Raw genomic sequence first — 18329 nt, 5'->3', positions numbered from 1 at the left:
GGCCCCCCCCCCCCCCCGCCGCTGGCTCAGACTATTCCAGTGACCGCAGGACTGGCCCTCCTGCGGCTCAAGGCCCTGCACGGCAGCCTGTGCTGGGGGAGGGGGGCTCCCTGAGACTCCCCTTGATGATGCTCAGTCCTGGGTGTGCAGACCCCCATCTCTCACCCAGAGTCCAGGCAGCCAGAAGAGTTTATCTGTACTTATTTGGAGAAAAACAAAGACAATCCCAAATCACCCCCCTTTGCTCTAGAGAACCAAATCGTCATGTTTGCAAAATATTACTTTATTCGTCCTTTCTTTCCTTCTTTCTCCTTCTTTTCTTCTACCCCTTTTTTGTTATTGTTTGTATTAAATTTTAGAATTTCCCCTCCATAGGGGTTGTCCGGATTAGGCTATTTTCCATAACATTTTTCTCCAGTAAATTTCTTCCGAATATGTAGCTAATATATTTTTATTTGACTATTGTAAGCTCCAGGGGAGTAGAAGCTCTCTCCCCCATTTACCTGCCTACCTTTCCCCTCATCATCTAACAGTTTTCCCACCCGAACTTCCATCTGTCCATCCATCCACCCATCTCTCTAACCCATCTACTGATTAGTATTTGGGGTGCTGGCTTTCAGCCCAGCCTGACAGAAGATCTCAAGCAGTCTTTCTGGTGGAGGATAGAGATTCACAATACCAGTGAAGTTAAGTGCAGTTGGGTATGTAAAAGTTCCATGGGACCAAAGAGAAGGAGCTGACTCCTTGAGAGGGAGTCAGGGAGGGTCCCCAAAGAAAAGGGGCTTCTCGGGAGAGCCACGGAGAGCAGTGTAAGGTGAGGATGGCCTGTATCTGCAGGGAGCAGCTGCTGTGTGGTTCATCAGTGTGGAGAACGGGGGTCACTGAAGTGAAGATGGGTCCGGAGGCGGTGCTGGGTAGGGCAAGCTGGACACTGTGAGCGGCCTTTCATGACATCTGCGGACTCTGTACATAGCCTGTAGGCAAGAGGGTGCGATTGGCACGTGTGACAGTAACTGTTTGAGACGGACGCCTCTGGGAGAAGCAGCTGTAGCCTGGAATTAGTTTCAAAGCAACACTGCAGAGGTGAGGATGCCCTGCTAACTGTCTTGAAGTTGTGCAGTAGGTTTGGAGGCCTCTGTAGGTTTGCTCCACAATTCCCAGCAGCACCCACAGCCTCTGTGACAGCAGTGGTGCTTGGCCCTGCCGCCAGCCCACCATAAACCCTTCCTACACACGTCTGCATTGAGACAGGGATTGAGCTGCAGGGGGACAGAGTTCTGTATGTGTGGCTGAGATTCCAGGAGAGGCTGTAAAATGCAGGGAGCCCCAGCCATGGTGAGCCACGCGGTTTTGGGAGCCAAGTCCCAGCCCCAGCACTTACGTTATGCAAGTTCAGTGAGGCTCCGCTTTTAAGACATGGGGCCCGGTTTGCCTCCTCATATGCGTAAGCTGGACTTAGTTACTCATTTCTAATAAACGAAGTTGAGAAGGCAGTGGGTAACTTCAAAAGCTAGGACATAAAACAAACAAACAAACAAAAAAACATTTCAGGGCCGGGGATGTAGCTCAGCGGTTCGGTGGCCTGCCTTGCAAGCGCAAGGACTCGAGTTCAATCCCCGGTACAAAAAAACAAAAAAACAAGAAAAGAAGCTAGGTCATAAAAAGCACTGCGGCTTTCTCCCTTTCTCTCTTGAATTTCTTGGTTTGCCATGTTGGGAAGACACTTGGGGAGCCTAAAGAGAGGCTCATGTGACAAGGAGCTGAGGCTGAAAGCCAACAGCCCTGTGAGACACCGTCTTGGAGAACGCTTTCATGAGTGCTGTCCCAGCTGACATCTAGACAGTAACTCCATGGGAGGCCTTTGGCCAAGGCCACTGAGCCCAGCCCAGCAGCTCCTAAAGTCTTCCCTTGCACAAGCCAGGAGAGTGGGTGCTCTCAGTAAATAGCTGCTGCTTTTAGCCAGTAAGTTTTGGGGCAAGTTGTTGCTGTGATCAAGAGATGTGAAGTAAAAAAATCAGACACACAAGCTTAACTATCGCATGGTTTCTCTTATACGAGGAACCCAAAGTGTGAATAAATTAAAGGGCAAGATGCAGGACGGATCATAGGAAAGAGGCAGATAGGTCTTTTACCAAAGGGAAAGGGACTAAGGGGAGCAGGGGAGAGAGGGGAGGGAAGTAAAAAGAATAAAGATGTGTTATGTACACGCAGAATCCCCCCCTGCAGCGAATGCAATCACGATGTACTTCAAATGCGCACTAATACAAATGAAAACATTTAAAAGAGAGGTGACACACATTCATCAAGGCTCCAGAAGCGGGATCTACACTGAGCTATTTGCAGTACTGCCCTGAGGGGTAGGCTGGGCCCCGCCTGGAGGGGCTGCATGGAGCTGAGGTTTGCGAAGGGAGCCTTCTCTGTGGCAGGGACCCCGCAAGGCCTAGCACCCCATTCATCTCTGGAAGTGACTAGCGTGTCTCATCCACCCGCTTTTCTGGACGCAGTTCCCAGGTATTGACCCAGAAGAGCCTGACCGAACATCCTCATGATGTCCTCCCAGAGAAACTAGGTACCTCCACAGGCCTCCGTGGGCTGGGAAGTCCTGATCTGGGGAGGGCTGGTCACCGCTGCGCCTTCTGTCAATATTCCTGCCTGACTGACCGGGGCTTCTGGGCTGTATAAAACAGCAGCAAGCAGGGTGTGGCGGCGCATGCCTGTAATCCCAGCACTCGGGAGGCTGAGGCAGGAGGATCGCTGTGAATTTGAGACCAGCCTGGGTGACATAGTGAGTTCCAGGTCTGTCTCAACTACATAGTGAGACCCTATCTCAAAAAATAAAACAAAACAAACAAACCAACAAAAAACAAACCAGCAGCGAACATGTCATGCTTTTTCTTTCTCTGATACAAAATTCGATTTATAAATCCTGTCTTCTCTCAGCTGGTTTTGCTACTGGCCAGAAGCAAATAAACCATAGCTCATTTTTAGTTGTAGTCCAGTTACTTGTACTTATTATTTTTTTAAAATTTCTTTTGGGGTGGAAGAAGGTTATGAGGTTCTGACTTGGCGCAGAAATTCCAGAAGCAGCAGCCTCTCAGTACAAGCCAGATGACAGGTGTGGCCCAGGCGAGGGGTCAGAGAGACCCTAACAGCTGGCCTGGGGAGTCGGGGCCCATCAGGTGCTGTCGAGGGCAGGGCCCACGTGGCTTCTTGGGTGCGTGCTCCCCCCAGTTGGCTGTAGTGTGTCCTCCTGCCCCTTGCCCCAGGCAGGATGTGTGACACTGAGCCCCTAAGCCCACTCCTTGAAGGCCCAGGGAGAGCACAAAGGCAGAGTGGAAGAGACCTCGCTCTTTCTGCCCAGTGGAGCTTGAGCTGGGTATTTGGTCTTCCTTTGCCTTGGGACTCAGACTTGGCCTGAAATGACAGCATTGCCTTCTCTGGGGCTCCAGCTCCCCAGGTGCAGACCCTGGAATTCCCCAGCCTCCAGGCCTGTGTGTGAGTGACCCGTGCTGTGAGTCCATCCTCTGGACTATCGTCTAGATACAGAAAGGTGTGCACATGCCGTCTGAACAGAGAGGGTACGCGTCTGTACGTATGAGTGGTTTGCATCTAGAGGTCTCCCAAAGCCTCCTGCGTTCAGAGGTGGGGCTTTTGGATGGCGATGGGCTCTGGGAGCTCACAGCTGACTTGCTCTTAGGAGGTGGGGTCATGGGAAAAGGTAGTCCCTGGGGGCGTGGCCTGGAAGTGTTCATCAACTTCCGGCTCCTCCCTTTGCTCTGTGCTTCCTGTCTGCCATGCTGTGAGCAGCTGTCCTCTGCCAGGCCCCTCTGCCACACCATCCTGCCTTGGAGCCAGCCAACTAGGGACCAGAATGTGAGCCACAGTAACCCGTTCTTCACTTGAGATGTGAGTGTGGGGTATTTTATCCTGGTAAGGAGACACATAACTGAGACAACGTGTGCACACTTGTACCTTGACAGTGCGTGCTTGCACCTGTATGGATATGTGTGTGGGTTTGCACCCATATAGGTACGTGTGTGTGTGTGTGTGTGTGTGTGTGTGTTACACTGGTCTCCTGTATTGCCCTGGAAGTCCCGACTAATATATGCTATGTGCAGACCCCTGCAGCCCTGTCACCATGGCCAGTTAATGGAGTGTCCTGGACCCCTGCCTGTAGGACCTCAGTGCCCTCCAGGAGCGTCCCTTCCCCCAGGGGAGCACGCGTGGCCACCAGCCGAAGTGGCTTCTGCAGAGGCTCCCTTCCAGGGGTGCAGTAAGAGATTAACAGTTTATCAGAGACCTCAGCAACCTCAGCATACCGCTTTTCTTTCTTACGAAGAACATTTACCTTTGTACTTAAAGAAAAACACTGCCCAGCTTTTCTTTTGGATGTTCAAGTCACCAGTGTCACAGCTCTCGTGCTTTGGGCCATCGTTAAATAAAGGGTTACTAGGACACCAGCAGTGCGATCTTTGACACCCAATCTATACCATGACAGCTAAGGGGCAGGCAGGGTACACAGGAGGGATCTGTTGGACTAAAGGGTGTAGCCCAAGTGGATGGGGAGGGGTAGCACATCATGATTTCATGCTGCTCAGAACCTCAGTGACTTAAACTTACGAATTATTTCTGGAATTTCCTACTTGTTTTCAGACTGCGGTTGACCACAGGTAACCGAAACCATGGAAAGTAAGACCACAGATGAAGAAAGAGCTACAGTAATAAAATATGCCAGTAACTGGTGCATTCATTTCCTGGGGGTGCCACAAAAGCGTACCACAAGCTGGGTGGCTTAGACATCAGAGCCTTACAGGTGCAGCGTGTCTGGTCAAACTGTCACCCGGCTTGGCTCCTTGTGAGGCTGGCAGGGAGGGGTCTGTTCTGGCCTCTTCCCTGGCTCCCGGGCGTTCACTGCCATCTTGGTGTTCTGTGTCTCCTGTGGCATCACCCTGACCTCTGCTTCCTCTCCACTTTGTGTTCTCCTGAGCAGGTGTCCGTCCCTTCTTAGAAGGCCACCGGTCTCTCACATCGGCTTGGGGGCCCACCCTGCTCCAGGATGACCCCGTCTAACGACACGTGCAGACATTCTGTTTGCAAATGAGGTCGTCTTCGTGGGTGCTGAGAGGTGGGAGTTCAGCACATGCTTTGTGTTGGACGCAGTTCAACAATAACAACTGTGAATTGTGACAATGGCTGATCGAAGGCTATAGTGAATGTCTGAATAAAAAATAATTATTATGGCAAAAGACTCATTGCCACGAGTCCCCCTCCAAACACTCCTCCCACCGTCCCGGCCCCTCCTGCAGCCGCTCTGGAGTCCTCTTTCCTGAGTGTCTTTAGCTGTGCCTCATGGCTGCCTTGATGTCCTGAATCGATTCCAAACATTTCCGTTTCAGGGTCATTTTGACTCTGGGGGAGGAGCCAGCTGTCCCACGCTGTCAGATCCGGTGACTAAGGGAGGTGAAGACACTTTGTCACGTTTCACCAGCCTGCCTTTGCGCTGGAGGACACCGGGCAGCAGCCGTCACCGAAGTCTTGATTACACCCTGCGAAGGGTGATTACAGAGCTGCTCCAGGAAGCAGCGAGGACAGCGAGACAAGTGTGTTGGGTGCCAGGGCGAGTATTCTGAGGAGGATTAATGCGTTTCTTTGCTGTAATAATTAAAAGAAAGTTTAAATATTTATCATACACAGTGGTATCTCCGTTCGCAAGCTTGGATTCGTTCCACGGTTCTAGGGAAGATGGTTGCGGTCATGTCTTTCACCCAACGTGGAGTTCTCAAACGGAAGCAGAATTTGGCTGGATGCTTCTGTTTACGAACTGGTTTGTTCGTGAACCGAGGGAGTACTGTATTTTGATCACACCCCGCGTGCCCCGGGATGAATGTTCCGGTGTTCGGAGGTTTGTCTCCTTAAGTGCAGCACGATAATAAACCTTTCCTTAGCACGCGGGACGCCTGCCTTTCGTCAGTCTAATCAAAGCTCTCCTTCGTGCCTGTGTGTCACAGGCTGGAACCTCCACCGCTGTCAGACCAGGCTGGGGGCTGGAAGGTGGCTAGGAATCGGCTTCTCTAACAGACGCTTCCAGATGGCTGTGCGTTTGGGCCTTTCTCCTCTGATTTATAGCCCTGGGCTGTTTCCGCGCTGTGGAATCACTTCTCCCTGCTTTGCGTGTGCGCCCAGCAGCTCTCCTCCCGTAATGGCAGTGCCCATCCTGCTCTGGTCTGGGATCCGGTCGCTTGAACTCGTTCGGTTTCTTAATGAGAAGAAAAGAGGAAGACGCAGGCTCTGCTCATGTCCGCACCAGCCCTAGCGGTTGTGCCCAGGGCTGGGGGCATCGCACCTTCTGTGGCTGCTTCCTCCTGCTCGCGGGGGTTCTTTTTGCATCCCAGAATCTACATGGATCAAGTCTCTAGATCAACAGGTGCCAGGTGATTGTGAGGTTTCTGGCCTTTTTTATTTATAACACCAAGGTTCTGGATGATTTAAAGATAAAGCACAAGAATGCGAAAAGCTTTGATTTCGCATCAGTCCCTTGGGCAGCTGGTTTGTTTTTAAAGGGTCCGACAGGCGGGTCCGGTCCTGTCCTGTCCTGTCCTGTCCTCTTTCCTTTTTCTTTCCCTCCCCTCCCCTCCCTCCTTTCTAGCCTTCCTACTCCCTTCTTACGCTCGCCTCCGCCCCCTCTTAAAAGGATAGTTTTAGAGCTAAGTTGCTCTAACATATTTGAATTATATATAATGGGATTCTCAGCTTATCTCCCTGAGATTCCAGACTAAAAAAGAATCACCAGTGATCTTGAGGACAAGCACTTTTTCGAACTTGTCATTTGAGAAGTTTGAGCCATGCGTTGTTTCACAGGCGAGCAGGAGCGCTAAGCACCGGAGATAAGTCAGTATTTCAGAGCAACCTTTGCCATTTGGTCGTCTCCTTCATTTCCTACTCCATGCTGGGCTCTTAAGTCACTGGGCCTTGGGCTGCAGCTGCCCCCAAGCCTGGCTTCCGCTGCTGCTCTGGGACGCTGGCCTCTGCTTCTGCTTTGCTGTGTTTTTTGGCGTGAGTTGAAATCCAATCCTGTCCTGGGGAGGGTGAGGCCACCCAGCAGGAGCTGGGATCTGTGTGTCACCAGAACCCCTGTGCTTACACAGCCACCGGAACGCCAGGCACCCCAGGGCCCTGTTAATTCGAACAAGTTAAATTAACAGCAGGGTGACATGAAAGGAAGGGTCTGTTCAATGTGCTTTTGCTGCGACCCACTATTCAGGGCCTGATAGCTTTTCTGAGACGTTTTACCATATAATTAAAAAAGGGATGTCCTTAATAGCAGCCAATTGCCCATTTATTTCAAGTACTTCTCGAAGTAGCTGGATTCCAGCACACTGTGGGGGTCACCTGGGGTTTGCTGCAGAGGAATTTGATGTATGTCCCCGACCACAGTTAAAGGCAGAGTGACCTCTGTGTCCCTGATTCTCACTTGTGTCTTAACCGCCTCCCCCTTTACCTCTGAGAAATAAACGCAGTGGATTTGATTTTCTTTCAGAACACTTGTGAGCAGCCCAAGAGGTGTAAATTGTGAGTTAAGCTTGTCAGTTTAAAGTAGACAGAATGTGTGGCTTTTACTCACCATGGAGTACTACTCTGCCTTAAAGAAGGGTAAACGAGGCATTTGTAGGGAACGGATGTACCCCGAGACCATACTGTTAAGCGAAAGAGATCTGACACAAAAGCTTAAATATCACAGTTTGTCTTAGATAAGGAATCAAAGTAAAAATAAACTAAAGAGCAAACTAAAACAGCAAGAAAGAAGGAGAGAGATCTTTTGCAGAAGGGAAGGAAAGGAGACCAGGAAGTGGAGGGAGAAAGATGTAGAGAGCGATATAAATGTTGGAGCTCACGTGAACCATTTTTTGTCGGCGCTGGGGACTGAACCCAAGGCCTCGTGCATGCTAGGCAGGCGCTCTACCCCGAGCTGTGTCCCCAGCCCTGCGCCATGTCCTGGTTGAGTGTCTGCTGGCCTGACAGTCTACATTTACATGGCAAGGTAGGACTTCCTTCTTTTCGAAATTCAGAGGTTAGACCCCTGTCTTGGAGCAAATGGAGGAGGTGGGCGAGGTCTCCCTTAGCGATGGGCAGGGCATAAGTTGTAAAATCCCCTGTGGATGCTGAATCCGTGTAGAGTACTGAGCCCCATATATATTAGGTTTATCGTATGCATTCAGACCTATGATAAAGTTGAATTTAGACATAAGCACATAAAAGATGAACAATAAGTACTAATAGAACAGTTATAATGATATACTATAATAGGATTACCAGCATCGCTATTGTACTTGGTGCTATTATCAGTAAAACAAACATTCTTTGAACACAAGCCCCACAATACTATAATAGTCAACCCCCTGACTGAGACAGCTACTAAGTGACTTATAGGTGGGGTAGCATATACAGTGTGGATACACAGGACAGAAGGGTGACTCATGTCCCTGCCAGGATGGTGTGGGACAGTGTGAGATTACATCGTGCAACAGTGTGCAAGTTTTCTGGAATTTGCCATGTAATATTTTCAGACTGTTGTTAACTAGAACTTTGGGAAGTAAAATCATGGAGCGGGGATGGGGAGGTGGTGGTGGGAACCACTGAAAAGTAATAGCAATTTGACATTCTCCAAGAGACAAACTATTCCCCCTGAGAGCCACCAGTTGCCTGGTGAGATGCCAAAAGGCCATCTCTATAGCCCATATTTCTAAAGTCACTTTCTTTAAATAAATGGTAGTTTAGAGTTAGAATAAAAGAGCTGTTCATTTTATTCTTACCATAGATTCCGAGAGGGAACAGTATCTATGGTGATTTATGGCAAAGCTTTATTGAGGCTGCAAATAGCCATAAAGAAACTAATTCTGTGAACAGCCTTCTCTAAGCAGTCTTGTCAACAAGGAGCTACACCCTCTTGATGTTCCATTTTATCCTCTGGCTTTTAAAAGCAGGGCTAAGGGGTAGGGAGAATCTTGTGAGACTTTCTATTTTGATAGCATGAGATCAATAACACGAAGTCCCTTTGGAAACCTATCAGATGACCCTTCTGAGATAGATGATACCAAAAGCTATGTTACTGGTATTTTCTTGTTACTTGAAGATATAGGTGATGTTTCTGTAGTGCTGTGGTGCAGATGGTAACTGCACCCCCAAAGTCCACAGGTCAAAGTCTTGGTCATTTGGGTGGGGTGACTGGGAGGTGCTGCAGACATTTAGGAGGTGGGGGCTTGTATAAGGGAGGTCTCCTGGGGACATGTCCTTGGAGGTGATCGGGGACCCTGGGTCCCTCCCCTCCCTACTCTTCTTCCTGTTGGTGAAGTAAAAGGTTTTACTCTGCTATAGGATCCTGACACCACGCTCTGTCTGTCCTAAAAGAATGGGCCAGTTGACTACGGACTCAACCCTCAAACTGTGAGCCCAAATAAACCTTATCTTTTTGTGAGTAGATTATCTCAGGTGTTTCGTGACAGTGACAGGAAGCTGACAGACCCCATACTACCCGTGCAATGGTAGGTTCAGCGTCACACGAGCAAAGCCTGTTACCTCTTGATTAACGTCACCCTTTGAAGGATGGGGGTCAACGACCTCTTTGTCACCTAGGGGCCAGAGGTTGGCCTGAGCTGAGGAAAGACAGAACACGTGGGATTGGGCCATGACACATGAGTCCCTGGGCAGAATCCTGTGGGAGGGCTGGAAAATCAAAGCCACAGTCCAAAAGGGCAAGGTGGCCTTCAAGGGTCTGGCGTGAGGGGTCTCCCTAGCAGATGGGCTGTTCCCCAGGGAATCTGGAGCCCTTTGGACAACAGCAGACAGGACAGGACTGTGGGAGCAGGGGGTGGCCCAGCACGATGAGACAATTCAGAAGGATTCCCCGCATGATTCTGGGATCACTGGGTGGCTGGGGGACTCCCTAGTCTCTAGCCCTTGGTTTTCCTGAAGGTGCTTTCTGTACAAGATGGCAGAGACAACAACCAGGCCAGGTGCTCCTGATGCTTTGGTCTCGGTGCTGCTCACCAGCATGGTCACTGTCACCTGCTCAGAGCCGAGGCAGCTCTTTTAGCCGTGATGAATTCACATGTTCAAATAAAGGGAGAAAGATGTGGGCGGCTTTGGAAAAGGAATGGTGGGCAATTTTCATATTTTCCTGTACAGGTTGACTACGGACAAATAGGCCACACTTGCCATTTTGCTTGAGAGTTTATCAAGTTACAGATTATCTGGTCCTGATTTGGCCTGCCACATGTCACCTCCTCTGCTCTGAGGGCCACTGGTACGTGGGAGCTATGGACAGCTGGAGATGAGGGCATGGTGTCTCTTCTCACTGCTGACTGGTCCAGAAAGGGTGTAGTTCCCAGTGGGTAAAGGACAGAACTGTGTCCCCTCCAGACCCATACATTAAAGTTCCCACCCCCAGTGTGACTGCTGGCGATGGGCTTGTGAGGAGGTGGTCAGGGTTACACGTGGTCACGGGGCCAGTCCGTGGGGACTGAAGTCCTTGAGAGAATAGGAGGACATCAGAGAGCCTTCTCTCTCTCTGTGCCCACAAGGAGGAAGGGCCGTGTGAGGACACAGTGAGAAGATGCCATCCACGGTCAGGAAGAGCTCTCGGCAGGAACCGGGTCTGCGGCACCTCGACTTCCACTTGACCCTCCAGACTTCCACTCCCCAGGCCGGGTGAGAATGAGAGCCCTGCTGCCGAAGCTGCCTGGTCTGTGACATTTCACGGTGGCTGCCTGATCCAACAGGGCCCCCCAGCATCTAAAATAGGAAAAAAATCCCCCAGGACGAGCTGCTGAGAGCACCAGCAACACAGAAGCAGGAGAGGTGCCTGTGCCGCCTGGTTACCTGCACCACCTATTGGAGTCCAGGCAGAGTGGTGACCACAAGGAGGACCTGGAAATCTCACAGTGCCTGGCACATTACAGGAAGTCAGTGGCTAAGTGGAAGTCCAGCTCTTCTTAGGGTGGTGACATGGAGAGATTTCTTTTTTCTTTTTGGTACCAGGGATCGAACTCAGGTCCTTGCTCTTGCTAGGCAGGCGGCCAGAACCACCGAGCTAAATCCCAGCTGTGGAGGGATTTCTTGGAGAAAGCTGAATCGAGCCTTTAGATTATAGCACTGTGTCGACATTCATTTTCTGATTAGGCGAACAGCACTGACCCCAGAGCTGGGGCTGGAAAGTTCAAGATGAGCCAGCAGCATTGTTTTCTGGCCACGAGGAAGGAAAGGCTCCCAGGCTGCTGATGGGGAAGGTTTCAGGGACAAGAAGCCTCTCGGAGGGGCTGCCACTGGCCACATCAGGGCAAACTGATCATCCCAAGTAGATAGTGGAGCAGCAGATTATAACACATAAAATAAAACAAGAACCAATCTGTCTGTGCCGGTGTAAACAGGCAGGGATGTAGGCTAGGAAGGGGGGACAGCAGCACATACAATGAGGATTCGTGCACAGAAAAGGTCGCCTTTGGGTGACAGAGGCAGGACCAATGGCCAGAATAGGGCTAGAAGCACCAGTGAACGCTCAGGGACCAGCTTTGCCAGTCACGGAGGTTGGCATCATCCAGACAGTGAAGCTCCAGACCATGGGGCTCCTGATCTGATAGTCTGAGGAGGAAACTGGCTCGTTTCTGTTCATTTCCTGCCAGAAATGCATAGCTTGGGTCTAATCATGAGGGACATTTTCAAAATAATAATATGTGCTTCCAAAAAGTCAATGTCATGACAGATAAAGAAAAGGAAGGAGCCCCATAGATTACAGGAGACGGAGCGATACTACCACAGTGTGTGGCTGGATTTCCTTGACTCAAGAAGAAACTGCTTGGAAAACTGGCAACATCTGAACCCTGTCTGTACAGTAGATAGTAGCACTGCATCGATGGTAATTTTCTGATTTTTGGTAACTGCACTGAGACTTTGTTAAGACCCGCTTCACTTTTCTGTCACCCACTCTAAAGAAGTTAGGGGTAAAATGGCACCAGGCCTTTTGTAAAGCTCTCAGGTGCACCTCAGGCATCCATGGTGTCTGCCTCTCTGCGGAGCATGGTGAACGGAACCCACTGACAACCTCACGTGGGTCAGCTTGGGTTCCGATTGTGAGCTGGCCTCACTCTCAAGAGGTTGGCAGTGAGTCTGGTGAGGAGGTTTGGGTCTGCAGGGGCAGCCCTGGGGCCACCCAGAAGGCTCTCTAATCCATCACGAGAGGGTACCGAGGTCAGTAGAGGCCGCAGGGAGAAGGAGAGGACAGGCACGAGCTGACCATCTACCTGCCACAGAGAAGTAGGAGGCAGCACAGGAGGGAACTGACCAGGTGACTCTTTCTGGGCGGGGCCAGCTGACTCCAGGACTGGCTGGATCCCACGAGGCCCCAGGGAGGAGATAGTGCTTGCTGGGACCAACAGGGTGAGAGAACTAGCGTTGGCCGGGGAGAAGGCAGTGTGGAAAAGACAGAACAGAGGGAACCCGCGGGCTCCTGGTGTGTGTTGCCAGCCAAAATCATTCTAGGGAAAATGGGTTTTATCTGGAAAAGTTGCCATGTGCCCCCGTGGTCCCCCAGAGCTGAGGCATCTCCCGGAGTTGCCAGGAACTTCCCACCTGCCGTGTTTGGTTGGGTTGGTGAAAGCTCAAGCAGTGCCACTTGGCAGCCACGTTGACAATAGCCGTTCTGGACGACTGGAATTACTTCCAGTGGGGTTACGCAGTCTGACTTTCTGCATAAATAACGGACAACTGCCCAGCGATGACCACCTCCTGTGGGTGACTCGCCCCCCTCCCCTGGCAAGCTGAGTATAGGCAGAGGGGACTTTGGGCTTTCTGGGGGGGTGAAATGGCGTTTAGATCCTCAAGTCTGCAAAGAAATCGATGCGCAGAGTCGTCACTGCTGTGAGAAGAGCCGGACAAACTCTTTCAGTAGTCTGAGTGAGCACTTTTCACCCAGAGAAAACCATGGCAAGCAAAAAGGGAATGAAATAATTATGGCAAGCTCCCTTCCTACAAAAACCCTCATGTTCTTTTATCCTTTTCTTGAAAACGCGATGTTAATAATAGCACTGTCGACTGATGGAGCTCTGCTTCTGAACAGAAGCGCAATTTTAGCTCCTGGAAAGGTCAGGAAACCTCTGTCCTCATTAGACTCTCGGTCCGTGAGAAGTGTAATGCAGACAACGCCGACTCCGCGAGGAGAAAACACCTCCTCCCACAGATGCTTCTGTTTTGTGCTGCACTGGAACTTGTTTTCATGTCAGACTTGTCCCCTCGGATGGGAGCTAAAAACCGTTTTGATATTTTTCAATGGTTGAAAAAAATCCCACGGAGAATAATATTTTATGACACGTGAAAATGATAGTGCGTCCATAAAAAATTTTACCGGGACACAGCCACAATCATTTAGTCTTTCAAGCTTGTCGCCGGGGGCTACTTTCAGGCTATGTGGCACAGTGGAGTAGTTGCGACAGAGACTGTCCACGAAGCCCCAGATATTTACTATCTGGCCCTTACCAGAAAATATTGCCCAGAATGTTTAACCCAGCCTCTGCTCTGAAATGCCAGTTCCGTAGGGGCAGGGCCATGTCGACTTTATCTTTGCATGGTGCTCTGGGACACCCTGGCCTGCAGGCTGGGCACACCTGCCAAAGATGAGTGGACTGGAGGTTCAAAGACTCTTGGAGCTCAGCTGGGGGACTCAGCACCCAGCACCCAGCACCCCTGAGGCCGGAAGGGGAGGCAGCCATAGACCGACTCTACAATTTTGGACTGGGAAATGCATGTGACGGGATCTCCTTTTCCTGTTCTGTGCTCTTCTGACTGCCTTGCTTGTGATGTGGGAGCAAAGCCAGGTGCCACCAGCGGACAGCTCCACAGTGTAACCAGGTGGAATTAACCCACAGGCACAGCCGCTCCTGGATTCCAGTGTCCATCCGACGAGACCCTCTTCATAAAGGGCCTCCGCCGTGCTTCTCCTTGGCAGAACCTCGTGTGTTACTTGGCACTGGAAATCCGGGTCCATGTGCCTTTGGGATTTCTCCTTTCTGCTTTAAATATTCTATGTCCGATGGGGTTTCTAAAATTCATGGTGAATCTTGGGTAAAATATGCCTCTTGTTCAATTTAACAAGTGGGCAGACTTCATGGGTTAGCCAGAGGCTCGCCTGGCCGAGCTAAGACGACACGGGCAAGATGGAAACTCTGCAAGGGCCCGAGACACTCATGTATATAGAAAGTCAGCTATTTGGTCATTATTTTCTTTTTAATGCCCGCTAATCAAAAGCCACACGTGCTACTAGGTGGGAACAGGAAGAAAACAAGGCATAAACCTTATCCTCAAAACTGTAGTGACTGTCCCGGGGGGCAGGGGGCGCTCTGGGGGCTGTGTCACAGCGCATGTGGGCAGGAAGCCCATTGTGGGCTCAGGACACTGAGTAGACTCTGAACACAGCAGAGCGAGGCACAGGACAGACACCTGGACAGGTGACACGTGGGTGACAGGCATAGGTTATGTCATTTTTCACTAAGCCGTATGTTGTCCAGGCTGGGCTCAAACTTGGGGATCCTCCTGCCTCGGCTCCCACCAAGTACCCCACCATGCCCGGCTGCTGGTGTTTATTCCGAACCTCGGTATTTATCTGGTGCCTGTCACGGCCCAGGATGCATTCTGGGTACTGGGAGGACGGCACTGAGCAAGACGAGGTGGGTGGCACGGCAGGGGCAGCTGGCTCCTGTGGGGTGCGTCACTGGGGGATTGTGTCCTGCTCAGGGTAGCTGGTGGGCAGTGCACGGATTTGTGGCTTCTGTCTTGTGGGTTTGAAGTGCTAATCGTAGGCGGCCAAAAGGTGAAGAGTGAGACTTCTAGGCTAGAAGGTTTCTACTGGCCCAGGAAGGCTAACGGTAGCCAGTAATATGTGGGCTTTCTGGGGAGCTCCTGAACGTTAGTCCTCATTGCACCATCTCTTCTGGAAGACACTCTTTGGGTGCTTGTTGGTTTCGGCACTTCTCACAAATTCTGGAAGGAATTAAGTGCAGGGTACTGCCTATTTTGGAAGTAAATACCCATCAGACTTCGGGTGAGGGGATCAGGAGGAGCTGGCGCGATGCTGCAGGTTCTGGCTTGTGTGGCCACGTTGTTGACGAGGACATTTATAAGCATGAGGGGCAGAAAGCAGGGGACAGACCCCAGTTGGGAAATCTGTCATTCCTGCTTTGGATATGTTAGTTGCACAAGCTTTTTGGGCCTCTAAGGAAGGGTACCAAGGATGCAGGAGAGTCTTTGAGGGCAGAGGTCAAAGGAGAAGGCAGGGCCAGAGATAGAAATTTGGTGTCACGTGCAAAGAGATGGTGAATAAAGACAACAGTTGGCGACAATCACTGAGTGAGAAAATGGAGATTAGAACTCTGGAGAGGGGAAGGAGAGGGACTCTCTCAGAGGTAGAAGAGAAAGCGGAAGTCATGAGGCCCAGGCATTGGCCAGGGATGGATCCAGAGCTGGCCTCCATGGAACAGGAGGGACGAGGACAGAGCGGCTTAGGCCAGGTGAGGAGGTGAGTTTGGCAGACCATCCGGTCTGACTGGGGCTGCCTTCTCCACTGAGCACCTTACCAGGCTGGCATCTCACGGGAGTTGGTGCCGGGAGACCTCAGGAGAGATGCAAGTGAGGGGCGGGAGTTTGGAGGGACGGAAGATGAGCAGGTAAACATTCAGACTTCATTGCCTGCTGTGGGTCCAACTGTGGGTTCCTTTTGTCTTAGCCAGAGACCCGCAGGTGGAGCATATGGCACGTGCCCCCAAGGTCAGCGCGCAGGACATACAGCACCTGCTCTGCCCCTCTTCAGTGGCCACCACTGTCCTGGGCCACAGGTGGAGCCTGTCAGGATGTGCCCTGTGCCCAGTGGACTGTGCATCAGACTGCACTCCCGAAGGACGTCCACAGCGCCACTCTGCCTTTCAGCAGGCAGTAGAGACATCTTGCTTTGCCAACACGGGAACACCAAGTGCCCACAGGGAGTGTGTTCCCCTCAGGGATGGGCATTTCCAGCCCCTGAGGAGCACTGGTGGTCGGCCAAACTTCTGTCCTCCTCACATATACCGGATGTCACCTCCTGCTCTCCTCAGGGACATCCGAGGTCGTGGTGGGTAGACGGTGCATGCACTGAGGTCCCTTTGGTGGACACAAAGGAATGAGGCTGGAAGGCTCTGAGAGGAGTTTGAGGCCTTTCTCACCCCACGCTGGATCTCCTATGTTCTGCAGAGCTTCCGTAGGATGCAGACCAGCCACATTTTTGTTCCCTGTAGGCTGCCTGCCTCTTCCAGCAGAAGGTTCCTCTCACTGACTAGCTGTCACTCTTTTAGCTTAGCGTGTGGTGTTAAACCCACTTTAGTGTCACCGCGTGTCAGTGCCGGTGTCAGCTCTGGCCACCCCCATCCAGAGTGGCCTGGCGCCATGCCATGCACATCCCAAAGTGCACCAGAACTAAACTAAAGCTCACAAACTAAAGCTCACCAGTGAAAGTGAGACCCTGACTCTGAACTCCCTGCCAGAAAGCTCTGTCATGAAAAGATGCAGGCTTTGCCCTGCCTCCCTGAACCCCGCTGAAGTTCTCATCTCACAGGACACATCCGGCCCGACCCTTTGGGGGTGGTGTGGAGGCAGTGGCGGTGGCTGTAACTCCAGTAAACGTTTCTCAGAATTTAGAAGGCAAGGTCTCAAGGTCCCCAGATCTCACTGTGCTTGAATGACATGAATGAATTACATTAAATACTCCTGTAAATTTATGAATACGCTGTGGCGTCCAGCCTTAGATTGTTAGGGCATTCGGTGAAGTAGAACACAGGATCCCTGGCTGCTGATCATGAAATTTACTGTGTTTGGGGAATGGTCATCATCAAAAAAATTTTTTTGTTTTTTTTGAGACAGGGTCTCAGTATGTAGTTGAGACTGACCTGGAACTCACTATGTAGCCCATGCTGGTCTCAAACTCACAGGGATTCTCCTGCCTCAGCCTCTTGAGTGCTGGGATTATAGGTGTGCGCTGCCGCCACGCCTGGCTCGTCATCAGTTTTCAAAATTGAGGTGGATATTTTGAAAAGAAGTCCTGAATAGAGGAACTGACCCAAAGCTCAAAGAACAAAGACTCTTTAGATTTCTTGATCCTAAGGAATGGTAGATTTTTGACTTAGGAAGAAGATATTCACATGTCACTGATTTTTGAAAAAAAAAATTATTCCTTATAGAGATTTACCAGAAGGATTCTTCAGTGAAGGTTTTCCAACCAAGTTCTTAGCATTTCAGGTAATATCAATTAACTTTCTGCCCAGACTAGATAGTTGGGTTTATAGCTCTTAAAGAAAATGGTAAGTCCAGAGATAATAGCTTGTTGGTGGAGAGATTAGCAGTAACTTCTCAAAAGGAGAAAATAAGATTTAAGAACTGTAATGGCTACAAGCTATTGTCACTAGAAGCAACTTCAGTGCACTCAACGTCTTATCTTCCAGAATCTTCCATCTCCCATCATCCCCTGCTACAGCAGGGTGGCACTCTGACTCCAGCAAAGGAAAAGGGGACCTGAAAACCGGACCTGACAGCACTGTGCTCTCCCGGGGATGTTTCATAGACAATGCTTGATTTTGATTTCAGAACTATGGAGTGGCACATCTCACTTTCATACGTGGTTGTTAAAAATTCATACGGAGTCCTGAGGAATTTTAAAGACATCTGCTAACATTTGGAAGCTAACAGAGGAACCTTAAAGAGAAAGCAGAGCTAATGGAGGAAGAAGAGAGAAGGAAGAACTTTCAGGCCCTGTGCCTACACATCAGATACACGGTATCTTGTCGGGGTCTGTTTTTCTGTAGGATCATCATGGACCAACAGCGTTCATAGCACTCAGAGCCCTGAGCCCTGGACACCACCACCAGGTCCTTCACCTTCTGGTTCTCGCTCTACTCGTGGCTGTTTGACCTGAGCCAAGTCAGTGGCCTCGTACTTGTCTCCGCACCCCTAAAACAAGGGCTGGGTGACAATTCCAGCCAACTCCAAAGTGCTGATCTGTGCTGGGGTTTACGTGACCGCTCTCTGCATGCTAGAGAGGGGACTGAATGACACTCGCCCGCTCCTTCTTCCAGTGTCCACTGCTCCTCTCCTGGGTGTCCCACTGACTGTTCGCTCACCCTGCTTTCTTGTCTCCTGCTTGTCCCCTCAAAGCCACAGGGGACGGGTCTAGGACTCCTGCAGATACCCAAATCTATCGATACTCAAGTCCTTTATGTAGAATGGTGTGGAATCTGCGCATAACCTGCACACTTCTCTCTGTA

At 50.7% G+C, this 18329-nt stretch overlaps 1 protein-coding gene across 7 annotated transcripts in view; it reads right to left on the bottom strand.

The window, feature by feature from the left end:
* Kcnj6 (potassium inwardly rectifying channel subfamily J member 6) overlaps positions 1-18329 on the bottom strand; it is a 232191-nt gene that overhangs the window by 46170 nt on the left and 167692 nt on the right. The window contains exon 4 of one of the 7 annotated variants that reach the window (XM_010636559.1): positions 52-974. The exons of the other annotated variants lie outside the window; for them this stretch is intronic. Within the exon in view, the coding sequence (XP_010634861.1) occupies positions 946-974 (29 nt within the window). The 3' untranslated portion in view covers positions 52-945. Of the gene's footprint in view, positions 1-51; positions 975-18329 lie in introns of those variants that run through there. 7 annotated transcript variants of the gene reach the window in all.

This window comes from Fukomys damarensis, unplaced genomic scaffold (assembly GCF_012274545.1).
Source record: "Fukomys damarensis isolate Sample0158 unplaced genomic scaffold, DMR_v1.0_HiC HiC_scaffold_24, whole genome shotgun sequence".
In the NCBI taxonomy this organism is placed as follows: domain Eukaryota; kingdom Metazoa; phylum Chordata; class Mammalia; order Rodentia; family Bathyergidae; genus Fukomys; species Fukomys damarensis.
The sequence above is the reverse complement of the archived record's forward strand: the minus strand, read 5'-3'. Positions and strand labels throughout refer to the sequence as shown.